We start from the raw sequence: 13873 nt of genomic DNA on the forward strand, positions 1-13873 counted from the left end.
TTTTTTTATGTTTTGAAGAGCTGTTTTTTAAGACATTTTTTTTTTTGATGATCTTCATTTTTGTTTTGGTTTTATCTGCAGTTTTTTTGATTGTCTTATCTTTATACTTCTGACCAATACAGTGGCTTAGAATTTTTTCATCAAGCCTTTCTAATCGCACTGTACATTCTTTTAGTGAAATTTGAGATACATTATTTACATTTATGGGGAATGTGAGATTTAAATTGTTTTCTTGTTGATCAGTTTGTATTTCCATTAATTCATTTTTGTAACTGAATGGACCTTTATTATTAGGTTTGTTAATATTATATTCCTAAAAATGTTATATCTTCGATAGAATTAAAAATAATAGAAATAAATAATTTATAATTTATAATAGTCTAATACAAAATCAATGATAATACTATTAAATCAATTATTATCAATAAAAAAACTTAATATTTATTGTTATTATGAACAGCAATTAAATTAGTGATTTCATATTTACCTTCTTTAAAAAATATTTTTTTTCAATATCTTTGTCCATTTTTTCCAATAAAACACTACATTTTTGTAGTAATTTATCTTCGGTATGTTCTATTAAATTATCTCTGCAATGGGGATCTTTAAAGAATTTATTTGAATCATTTTCAGTTGTTTTCAACAACATATCATTAATCATGATTGATTTAATTTTGTTATTTAATGATTCAATAATGTTATCATTGAACAAAAATTGAGAATCAAATAAAAGTGAACAAGTATCAACTAATATTTTTTCACATAATCCTTCAAAGTTAATTAGACATTGTTCATCATTTTTTGTTTGTAATTTTTGATATCTATTTAACAATGATCTAATTTTTGAATTTAATAAGTTACTTAAATTGAAAACTCTAATTTGATAAATATCTTCTTGAGAAAAATTTTCATCACATATTGCTGACTTTATTATGAATTCACGTAAATTTTGTTTGTTTTCAGATTCTTCACCATTTAACAAAAGCCTAGTATCTCTAAAATTATAATTAATTAATAACATCCATTTTTATACAAAATAATATATTAATGCAAATACAATATATATATATATATATATATTTTAATATTAAGATTAAAAATGTTTTATTTTTAAAAATCTTGCGTTAAAATATTTATTTTTTATCTGAGTCATAAGCAGGGGCATCTTTTGAGGGATCAAGATGTGCGGTTGCACCCTTTATTTTTAAAATAGTACTAATTGGTCTGCGCCCTGCTGAGATAATGTTCAAAATTAAATCTTCTTAAATTGTATTTTAATTTTTATATTGACATTTATTAACATTGGTGTACTGTCAATTATTATAATTGTTAATTATTTATTATTTTTTAGTTTTTAAAATGATTTTTACTATTTATATATTAATACAATGATTCTTTCCATGCAATGTGTGGAAATAATTAAAAGCAGGATAATGTACATACATATATCTATTTTTATATGGCATGGCTAATTTTCAAAATGGCCTGCTTGAAACCTAGCACATCCAAAAAAAAAAACCTGAAATAGCGCCTCTAATCATAATTACATTATATTATAGTTTTTAAAAATATAAGTATTTATAATTTAAGTTTAAGTTGATAAAGAAAAAAAAGTTTAAGAACAGAAAGAGATTAACATATATAATAAATAATAACATGAATACTAAAATATATAAATACACAAAATACAACATTTAAAAAAAGAAATTTTTATCAGAAATTAAAAAAAATAAAATTATTTTTAACGTAATTTAAAGTTTTATTGTGTATTTCTACAAATTTTAATTAAGGTTCCAATGGAAATATTTTAGAAGGAAAGTTAGATTATTTTAGTTAGCCTTTGCTTTATATACAAATACTTATATGTAATTCTACAAATGGAAGTAAATTATAGGTTTAATACACAATTTATTTATTGAAGTATATTTCTGTGCATTTTTGATAAGTTATTTTCTAAATAAATATAAGTTGAACATTTTAAAATCAAATGTTAATTCATCTTATGAGTATTATGAATTTAAAAATGTTTTAAAAAAACAAAGAAATTTCAGAATAATTAAAAAAAATGAAAACCTATCAAAATTTAGTATTATTATAAATAATATTTAGTTTATAGTTGGTAGATCATTTGTATCTATTATACAACTTCAACAATGCACTGAATAATTTTCAGACATGAAGCAAACTACCATTTGACTATCCATGCACAACAGCTTTTAATTTACATTTTTATTCTTAGTAACATAAATAATATTATTAAAAAATGTTTTATTGCACTAATTTAATTGCTGAGTATTTAAATACTCATCCATCCATTTTTCCTTAAAAAAACTTATTTTAGAATGTAACTGCACTACTTTGTATTAAAATACAAAATTTGTTGTAAAATAATACAAGATAAATAATTGATGAGACATATATTTTTTTTCAACTTACAGTTCAAGTGAAAAACATTTTAAAACTGCAGCTGCTTGAGATCTAAGACTCCATAAAACACTTGATGAACAGCCTAAACAATTTTTCAAATTCTTTGAACGTTTTGACTTTATATAGTAACTGTCTATACATCTCTAAAAAATAAAATTTAATATATTTTATACATACAATTATACAAACAGTTATAATAATAAAACATTTTTTAATTGATTAAGTTAATGTAATACAAGGAAAGTGTTATAAGAATCTAAGTGCCTATAGGCCATAGGGAGCAATTATCAGTAGGCACTTAATTGAATATTGAAAACAAACTGTTATTTGTTGTTTTTTTTTTAAATTATTTTAATTACATAATTTTATTGGGATATTTAAGATATTTAGTGGGCTTATGAGATTACTAGAACTGGAGTTAAAAACTAGTGATTCTTCTCGAAATATTGGGATATAGCCACCATGGTAAAGTTTTAAAATGCATTGTTTCATAGTTTTTAAATTGTATTGATCTTTTTAATTTTAAAAGTTTATTAAATTTGTTTTGGATAGCTCAAAAAGTATATTTAGTAGTTAACATGAAAAGGGAAATGAATAGTTCATGATCAATTAAAAAATTTTACCTTGCACATACTGCTATTACATATTTCACATGTCTTAAGTTTGGTATTCAGAGAACATAATATACATCCATTTTTGGAATCAGATAGTTTTTCAAAACAATTCTGAAAAAATAAACAAAATTTAAAAAAACTATAATTAATTTAATTTTAACAATCATATTATTAAAAAAACTATTAAAGTAATTACATGTAATAAAATTAAAAAAAGTTTTGTTACAATAAGAATTATTAATAATACTGCTTTTTGTTACTTAATGTAAACTTATAAAATTCCCAATCTTGTCATGTCATACTTTATTTTTTTTAAATCTGAACATAATATTTGAAGTACTTACTAAATATTAGTGAATAATAATTAAAGGTAGCAGGCCCAGCTCAAATGTTTAAACACGCCTAGATAAACTTGAGTATTTCCGCCCCTTACATATAAAATATTTATAAATTATGTAAAATACAAAAAAGTTAAATTCTATCCTAAGTGTGGACCTAGGTTGTTTACCCCTCAAGCCAGGTCTGATAGGTAGGTGATTAAATTCACTGTAGTAACACTTACTTTACAACAGAGACATAAAAACTTTCTATGAAGCATAATTTTTTTATTCATGATGATTTTCTGTTTCAAGTCTAAATTACAAATAGAACACCAAATAATATTGTTTAATACATCTTGAGCATCTGATAAATAGAACAAAAATTAAAGACATATAGAGTATTATTCAATCACATAATACTTCAATTTCTTTTAATACTCACGTTTATAATGATTGTTTCTGTAATTTATTTCTAGATTATCGGGAAGTAGGGTACTGTTCATTTTATTTTGATTTTCACTTCATATAATTCAAATACGATTTAATCTGAGACAAAAAAAAAAAAATAATAAATAAATAATATTCTTAATAAATTATTGGTAGGTACCTAATCATTTTTATTTTATATTCACACTATAGTATCATCAATAAAAATGGTGATTTTGTTTTATAAAGGTAAGCTCTTCTAATCCTTATTTTCTTATTTTATACTAAAAAAAAAAATTTTAATTGTTTTAAGGCTCTTTTGTAAACTATATTTAACGTTTTTGACTTTAATGCTAATTTATAAAGATTTTGACTTTTTTTGAAGAAAGACATAATTACACATAATTACAGGATAGTAAAAATTGATATTAAAAATAGAGAATGTACATTAAATTATAACTTTGTATTTTGTATTACATTTTTTTAAATAAAATCACAGTGTTTATTTGTATTAGAATAGTTTTAATCTGTTTTGGCTGATCTATTAAATATAAATCTATAGATGTAATGTAAAGTGAAATTACCAATATATTATATCTATAAGGATAATAGATATTTTATGAAGCTAAATCTTTATAATAAACATACATTTTGTAATTTTTCTATGTAACTATTGATACAAATTTAACACAAAAGACTAAGAACAATAAAAAGTAAGTATCCATATGATGAAAAATCATAAAAGTAATAATTTAACAATAAACAAATTATTAATTTTATATGATTGTAGTAAAGATTTATTATTTGTCCATGGGAGATAATCTACACAACTATACTCTAGATTTATACAAACAATTAACAAATATAAGTCATGAAAATCTCATTATGATGGAAGATATGCTTGACAAATTGACAACATACTAAAATATGAAAGTAGGTAAAAACAATAAGAATATTTTTGTATACACCATTACATCTTGACTCACAATTATTAATCTTATTAGTTATTACCTCAATTGGCTCAATTGATCAATTTATTTTTTTGATAATATCACAGAATACAACTCTGACCACAGAAGACAGAATGTATGAAACTATGAAATTAACCATGTTTGTTTTCGTCAGTGTGATAAGTGATAAAACAACTAATTGATAAGCTATGGTAAAGTAGGAAACATAGTTATCACGAATTCGTGAATCATAATATTTATTTACTATTAAATAGTACTAAATTTTAGTATTTACATTTTACAGTTTACACAGAATGTTCAGAATGTTGTGTAGTATTAATATTTTGTATTGTGGTATCTATTTAATAGTTTTAAATTGTAGTATACTCGTCTATGAATAATATCAATGTATAATTATTAATACTAATGTGGCTTTGCATGATGCATACTGTGAATTGTCAAATTATAATTTTAATTTGCAGTTTTAATTCAATGAGTGACACTATGTAGAAACTGAGTAACATTAGAAATTTAGAGCTCAAGAATTATCTCACTAAAAATGTAAAGTTCGTTATGGTTATCTATTTCTACCAAAGAACTCTGAAAGACAATGGCATGATGTATAATGTACTTATTGACAATATACATGCAACAAATATGGTCCTTGGATACAAAAAGGCGGGGGCAAAAATTTCTGTAAGCCAGCTAGATAATGCAAATTATTTTAAACTGACAACATATCTAACTTACCATCATTGAAAGTGAGGTAGCAATAGAAACAATGCGAATGCAAGTATTGATGGTAGGTCATTCCTAGAAACAACTGGACATTTGAATAAACTACCATGGTTAACGTTCAGGCAGTGACCGTCAGAAATGTGGCTCGGCATCGATATTTAGTCTATTTGATCATATGGCTGTGCATTCTTTTTCCAAGTTACATTTCAACATTCTGCTAGTTGATGATTTTACATTTAAATTTAAAACTGTTTTAACTGTTTCAGTATTGTATTTCAAGATTTCTGATCGTCCTGTACCTGATAATAAGACTATAAATAAATCTGAAAACTCAGCACTCAAGTATAAAAGCCCTGTGTCCAGAATTGATTACAATGAACTCACTAGAGTGTGTAATCCTCCTCATTTAATCGAACGTGGTGATGAAGGAGATATTGGTATTTATATAGATATTACAAAATAATGTATATTATACAAAGCTCATTTAACTGTTCTATTATGTATGTTTATAGGCTTGCTAAACAATAGTCTTACAATTCAAGGTGTAATAATACTGACTAGACATGGAGATCGTGGACCAATGAATCATGTTCGGAACATGGCTGATATAGACTGCAGCTTGGAACCTGATCAGGAGTATAATGGTTATACAAAATTTTTACAAAACATATTCTTCAACATGTCATTACAGTTTTTAGGTCCTTTTCATGGGTACCCATTTTATCCACCACAAAACAATTGTTCAATAAGTCAGCTCACCCCGATTGGTGTGTCCCAAATGCTTAAGCTTGGACGAACCTTGCGTTCCGTGTACCACCCTTTGCTTAGTGTTTCTAATTCTGATGACATAATAATATATAGCACCAAGTATAGACGTACATTCCAAAGTGCATTGGCATTTATGTATGCAATTCTGTCACCAGATGTATTATCTAAAGTCACATTCAAGGAAAGTGATAGTTATAGTTACTGTTTTGATCATTGTGCCTGTTTTAATGTTAATAACTTGCAAATGAAAATAAAACAGTCATCTGCAAGACGGTTAAAAAGTCGTAGAGTAGTAGAAAAAATGCTCAAACGCATACATAATATAGTGCATCTAATGACCAGTAGTGTAAGAGTAGACCCTTACTTACTAAAAGATTCTATTATGACATATGTATGTCATGGAGCACCATTACCTTGTTATCAAGATGATTGTATAACACATGAAAACGTTAAACAGCTTTTCAGCTATATAGACTGGGACTTGGAACGTTATGCTAAACATGGGATGTTGCGAAAATATGGACTTTTAAAGTCATATGGTTTTGCATTGAATATTGCCATGAATTTGTTGAAAATGGTATCTGAAAGTAAACCTCGTTTGGTCCTATACTCAGGTCATGACTTGACTGCTCAGTACCTATTGGCTGCCTTTGGAGTTCTCAATGCCCAAACCATGTCACCGCACTATGCTTCCCGTCTAGTGTTTGAAGTGTATCGTAACAATACAGTTGACACCACTTATCCCGGCAGAGACTTTTATTTTAGAGTAATTTTCAATGGTAAAGATGTAACTCAATTAGTGGCCTTCTGTAAAAATCATTCAGGTAGTTGGATAGACTCTTCAATTCATCTATGTCCAATAGAGTATGCAATTAGGTTCATACATGACGATTACTTTACCACTTTCAATGCTTCCAACTACAAAGAAGCATGTGGAACTCGTCCTTGATTATATTATATTCTTTTGCTAAATAAGTACTAAATTGAATTCACATAAAAAATTGTTTTATAAACCTTTTTATTGTTGAAAAGTAAAGATTAATATTAAATGAATATTTTTTACTGTTATCAACCATTTTATGATCTTTAATAAGTTCACTAAATTGCTTTTACATATAGTGTCTATTTAAAGAAATATTAAACAGTAAAATAAATTATCAGAACATTATTAACTAATATATGTATTAATTATATATATAATATATGTAATTATGTAGTATTATAGTGTATTAAAGTAATTGTTAAAGTTCTAAGTAATGTAATCTAGCTGCATTATAATATTACATAATATACACATGTTAATATTATTAATTCTAGTCACACATTGTTTTTCTATTAATTTTTTTCTTTTATTGATCTATGTTTAAATTTTTAGTACTAATGTTGTAACAAATAATTATTTATTATAAATATATTTATTGAGATGTTTATAAAAAAAAAAAAAACCATTAGTTTTTTAGTTTATATAAGAAATTATAAGTATTACTGGTAAATATATACATAAATATTATTTAAATTATATTTTTTTATAAACAAGAAATTATTAATTTATTATAATACCTAGTCATTAGTCACAATTTAACAAGGTTGTACAGAATACTTAATTTATTTAATGTGTTTGAGTAAATACTCAAATTCATTAAAAAAAATTATTTAGAATACTGACAATTTTTTTAAATATTTATTTTATTATAACTTTTTTTATATACCCAAACGGTTTTATATTTTAAGTTGTAGTTACTAACTCACCAAATGCTTTAACATGCGTGTTTTAATGATTAAATTCTGGGTTATGTGAAAAAGGTAGATTAATCATGCCCATTTTTCAATAGTACATAATATATTTGAAAATTAGTGATTTGATGAACATTTTCGAAATAGATTTCGCTAATTCATGCCAATTACAAGCTAATTATTGGTAAAAAAAATAAAAATTAAGAATTGAATTTATTTATAATTTGGAGGGAGAGGTTACTTTACTAGTTATTAAGGGGAAAGAATTTCAAAATTTCTATGATTCAGGGGAGATGTAGACGCGTAGAATTTAATCATTAGTGGCCGCAACCGATTAGAATAGTCTAGGGGCAGTAATGCAGCATAATATGCTGCTCTCATGCGAATGCCTATTACACACAGTACAGGCCCGTAGACTAACCAAATTTTCAGGTGGGGCAAAGCAAATTTTTTGGGGAGGGCATTATATATTAAAACAATATTAATGCAGTTTTTAATTTATTTACACTAATATCTCATTAAATTAACACAACCGTAATTTTCCATCTAATATCCATTTATAATAGAATATTTTGGGAATTTACAATGAATCATTTATTTTAAAAATACAAAACGAATAAAACTAAATAATAAAAATAAAACTTAAATTAAAGTTTACATAGATAATTAAATATTACACTAATGTCACATGGTTAAATTTTTATGGTAATATTTTTAGGGGGGGCAACGCCCCCCTTTGCCACCCGTCGCTATGAGCTTGACGCAGTATATCAATTATTTACTATACACGCACATTTACACAACATATGTGCAGTTACTTTAAAGAATAGTTTATTTTGTATTACATTTATATTATTAATACTTATTTTATTAATCAGCTGGTAGCTACAATTTATTAATTAATGTTGAATAGTAATTATCGAGGTATCGCAGAATTGTGTGAATACTGAATATGTTAGTGATGTCTACGAATAATACATTTTAAAATACAATAAATTAACTAAAATAATTAAAGTGGCGTATAAACAGTTTGTGCGGGCTAGGAGCATATGATTATGTATACTTTGTATTATGTAAAATACTTCGTATGCCCTAATACTACACACCGACCGGGAGCACATGAGTTGCGTCCCGTAAAAAAGTATAAACGAATTGCAATCCTAAAAATCCAGGTCGCAATTCGTGTATTTTAGTCAGGGGATCTTAAACAACTAACAAAAATAAATAAATAACAATAAATTATAAATATAATCACAACTCACAAGTCATTCAAAAAATTGTTTATCAAATGAAATAAAAAGTATATGTAAACTTTAAATCACTTAGATTTAGATATAATTAAAATCAACATGGTGCATAATATAATAAATAAATAAAGAATAATAATATTATTAATCAAAATTTCAGTAAAAAATTAAGTTTATACTTATTATATAACCTTTTTACAAAATCTAACCTTGTTATTTTACTTCATTTAATTTTTGTATTTGATTTTTAACAAATAAAATGTTGTTTCGGCGTTGTATCCTATAAATTTACGTATTGAAATTAGCGAGCTTCTAACTAGCATCTTTGAAACATAGTATCAGAGCTCAAGCTCCCTTAAAATTAATGCACCCCAGAGAATCGCTGAAAACGAAATAAAATGTCTGCTACCTAACCAACATATAGTGGGACGCAATTCATGGGGCGAATGTAAATTCCTACACGAGACCTAGCAGGTAAACAAGATACATATGTTATTTCCTACACGATAAAATAAGGTACATATGTAAGTTCCTACACAGTAAAAAGCAGGTACATGTGTAAGTTCCTACACTAAGGGGGTATTATAAGTTATCAATCTAATATCAGTTATGTCATATTATATTACTACCATACAATATAATAATAATTTATCATTTATTGTAATAAAAAAATACAAGTAGTGGTGCACTCTATATAATATTTGATGTTTTTACAATTATGAATTATTATTATATAGAATGCGTTACTGTTACTTATATTATGTTTTTACAATTATGAATTATTATTATATAGAATACGTTACTTATATTTTTTTTTACAGTTATGAATTATTATTATATTACAATTATTATTTTTAAAATTATTAAATTAAATTAGATAGATAGCTTATAAATTATATATTATATAGAATAAAAGGTTAAAATGTATGACAGTATTTTATAGACGTAGATTGATAACTTATATTATACTTAATGTAGGAACTTACATATGTACCTGTCTTCCGTCATGTAGGAACTAACATACGTACCTTTTTTTTTTTTCATGTAAGAACTAACACATCACATATGTAAGAATTAACGTATGTAATTGTCTACCAGTTACTCTCGTGTAGGAACTTACGATTCCCCAATTCATGTGTACCTTTTTCACGAGACGCAATTAGGTGCCCCGCACTGATTTACCTGTAAGTATATTTACGTGTATATATGTATAGCACTTAACAGGAAGTGGACAGGGTCGCAGAGCAAATCCTGTGAGTGTTAGTATGTGTGTGGTATTTGTATGTGTGTATATTTGTGGGTGTGTGAATGACAATAGGTAACTTAATTTATTTAAATGGTAATTCAATTGATGGTATAAAAATTGATAATAATTACGGCTTTTTTTGACCCAACAGGCAAAAGAATGGGCGATTGTAAACTCCACCGATTTACAGGTAGTTGATTTTAGGGTTGGATTTATAACATGTAAATTCCACCGATACATTTTTTTTACCTGAAAAAAAAATGTAAACTCCACCGATACGTATTTTTTCGTCATTTAAGGCAAACAATATTACCATTATACAATTCGTCAAAGCTGCATTTAAACATTATCAAACCAAATTTTAAAACCAAACAAATTTTTTTAAAACCTAAATTTTTTTTGATTAATTATTTTTTATTCATTTATTTTAATTAACATTATTTTAACATCGAACTAGTGATCACTATTAATTATTATAATATCATTTATTTTAATATTGTGTAAAAAAAGATATAAGTATCTAAATATAATATATATAAATAATAAATTAATAAAGTATAATAATTAATATAATAATAATATGTGGCCCCTTTAACTCATCAATATATAAGAGTATAAAGCTATTAGAGCTACAATATAAATATTATAAATATAATGATATAATATTAATACAGTAAAACCTGTGTAATATGGAAACCGTTGGGACCGGATATTTTTTTCATTTTAGACAGGTTTCCATTTAATACAGGTCGTAAAAAAAAAATTTTCCCGATAGATCTTTATCAAATGTAATTTATTATTTATTATTAATTTATTTATTTCATATATATATACGTCAGAACACTACTACGACACTTATCGATAAAATAAACTTATTGCAACGAAATAATCTATATAATTGTTATAGATTATATTCATTGACTGATAATTTTAAAATAGTACATGTACATATTTCCATTATATACAGGTTCATGATAAAATATTGTTTCCATTTCCACGTTAAACAGGTTCCATTTTATTCAGGGAACGATGTATTTAAAACTACATTAGGTTCGCCGGGACCGTAACATTTTTCCATAAAAGTCAGGTTTCCACGTTATTCAGGTTCCATATTACACAGGTTTTACTGTATAAAAAATAAAGGTTGTGTACGCACGGCCTCTATAGCCAAGCAGAACAAACCAATAATATATGTAAATAATAAATATATTATAAATAAATAATAATAATAAATCAAAAACTCACAATTTGTGGAGCGCAGGCTGGCCAGCTGCTACCTAACTATATAATAAATAATTTCACAACACAAAGAGTAGGTATACATAGAAATATATAAAAATAACAGAAAAAATATTCAAATAAATATAAAAAGTGGCTATTTGTACACACAATAAATATAACTTATATAAAAAAAAAAAAAAATAGTATAACAATATAACGGCCGTTTTGATCTTTACGCGACGACGTATGACAAAAAACGAACCAGGCGACCGAGTTAAAGTTCGCGCACACACAAACCGACGGCGGCAGATAATGCACCAAAACGTAATCTGCATAATTATTAATGGTATAGGCATGTTAAATAATTTATAGGAGACAATTAATTTCAATGCTTAATTACGTCAACATTTAAAGAATAAATGATTATAAACTAAAATTATTGTTTTGACTTATAATATATTATTAATAATATTTGAAAATACTCAAACAATATTAAAGTAAACATTTGTCATTTGAATATTATTTTCCGAAATTGTTAAACGAATTGGTGTTAAAATAACCGAGTCAAGATCCAAGCATAGGAAAATTATACATTAAGAATATCCGATAAAATATACGTTCATAATAACGAGTAACGACAAGTGAGAAAGTGACTACATTAAAATAATCCACAATTACTACCTGTTGCTATTGGTGTAAGTTGTAACATTGTATAATTTTTTTTTTATTATTATTGAATGGAGACTAGGGCTATTAGCTGTAGTAGGGATAAGATTGGTACGGTAGTTTTATTTTTACGATTGTTACGGTTGATAGTAAACGCGTGTATTTGTGGCAAGATTTTTAACCACTATGAACCCGGGTGACCACCCATCCGGGAGCTAGTAACTGTAGCCGTTACTTACTCCCAGTCGTATTCCGCGACTGGTAGCAGCCAACACGCCATGCCAAGCCACACACATTATAATATTATTGAAAGTTGGGCCAAAATTGTCTCAACATTATTAAAGAATATAATTTTTTACTTTCAAGTAAAATATTATTATTGTTAATATTTTGTTTCATATTCATTTTAAATTGGTTCTTGCCTAATAAAAATATTTTCTACCCACTAATAATGGCCATGTTTACAACAGCGTTTAAAATATGTAATATAGGTATATCTTATCGTGTATTTATTTATTTTTTATTAATCAATTAAATAATTGCACATCACTTTTTAAACATATTTAATGTGTACAACAATGATACTATTGATGGTTTTTGTAAAACAAACCTTCATTATTAGTTTGGTAGGTACTAGGTACTTAAAAATATGTACATATTTCTTACAAAATGTGTTTAAATAGAGTATAAAATATTATCATAAAAGTAACATAATAAATAATTTCTACTAATGCGCAGGTGCAATTTTTTTACAAATAAAATGCAAGTATAAAATTATGGATAATTATTATTTACGTGTTAGATAACAAATTATGATAACTAATTACAATTAGTACAATGTAACATAATATATTATCTTTATGTGTTAATATTTATGCTAAATACTTTTAGAAGCACCTGCGTAAAACGTATTAGGCCCTAAAATACACACACAACCCAAAACTACATACAATTTTTAATGAGTTTATAAGAACGTAAGATATAAAATTGTTAGTAAGTCAACTAGTATTCAATCCTTCTTCAAAAATTGTATTAAGCGCTTAGGCTCCTGGACTTTGTGTGTTTTCGTCACCGACCATTATACCTTCTTCTTGATGTTTTTCCTCGGAAGCTATTAAAAACGCTCTGTTTTATACGATGGGCCATGGAGTTTCTTTTCCGACTTCTCTTGGGTATTTGCATTGGCTGGTTTGAAAATTATAAAGGACTAAAATTTTTAAATATAAAAAGCTTAAGAAAGTTTCGAAAATTTATAATACAATTAAAACAATTTAAAAATAATAATCTTTAATTTTTTTTAACTTTTCCAATCAGTGTGTTATGTGAACGTCTTTTATTACTTTCCATAATAGTGGACTGTGTATGCAAAAAAGTTATAGCTTTTTTAAAAAAAGTGACGGAATCAGTATCTACAGATTTGTATTATTTCTGTTGAATTGTTATAGATTTTTTCATTATTATCAGTTCTTCATAACAATTAACTACATAGCATAGGTAGGTATTAAAAGTTAGGACA

General features: G+C 25.8%; 2 protein-coding genes across 3 annotated transcripts; one reads left to right on the forward strand and one right to left on the reverse strand.

Annotated features, from left to right (window-relative positions):
* Positions 1–13: 13 nt before the first annotated feature.
* Positions 14–3981, reverse strand: LOC112599667 (the record flags this gene model as incomplete). The annotated part of the gene is made up of 7 exons (XM_025346675.1): positions 3969–3981; positions 3804–3907; positions 3604–3725; positions 3051–3152; positions 2437–2570; positions 488–995; positions 14–313 (listed from the first exon to the last, which is right to left on the reverse strand). Coding segments are annotated over exons 2-7 (1227 nt in total), but the record flags the coding sequence as incomplete, so codon positions are not given.
* A 1046-nt stretch (positions 3982–5027) lies between these two features.
* Positions 5028–7414, forward strand: LOC112603755 (2-phosphoxylose phosphatase 1). 2 transcript variants are annotated; one of them, XM_025352496.1, is made up of 4 exons: positions 5028–5433; positions 5500–5673; positions 5742–5912; positions 5988–7414. In XM_025352496.1, the coding sequence occupies exons 2-4, from the start codon at positions 5583–5585 to the stop codon at positions 7190–7192; spliced, it is 1467 nt and encodes a 488-aa protein (XP_025208281.1). In that variant the 5' UTR covers positions 5028–5433; positions 5500–5582; the 3' UTR covers positions 7193–7414. The 2 variants fall into 2 exon arrangements, with proteins under 2 accessions (XP_025208281.1, XP_025208271.1); XM_025352486.1 differs by having other exon boundaries at positions 5028–5673.
* Positions 7415–13873: the final 6459 nt, after the last annotated feature.

The sequence above is a fragment of the Melanaphis sacchari genome, unplaced genomic scaffold, assembly GCF_002803265.2.
Source record: "Melanaphis sacchari strain LSU unplaced genomic scaffold, SCAv2.0 Contig0_pilon_pilon, whole genome shotgun sequence".
NCBI lineage: Eukaryota > Metazoa > Arthropoda > Insecta > Hemiptera > Aphididae > Melanaphis > Melanaphis sacchari.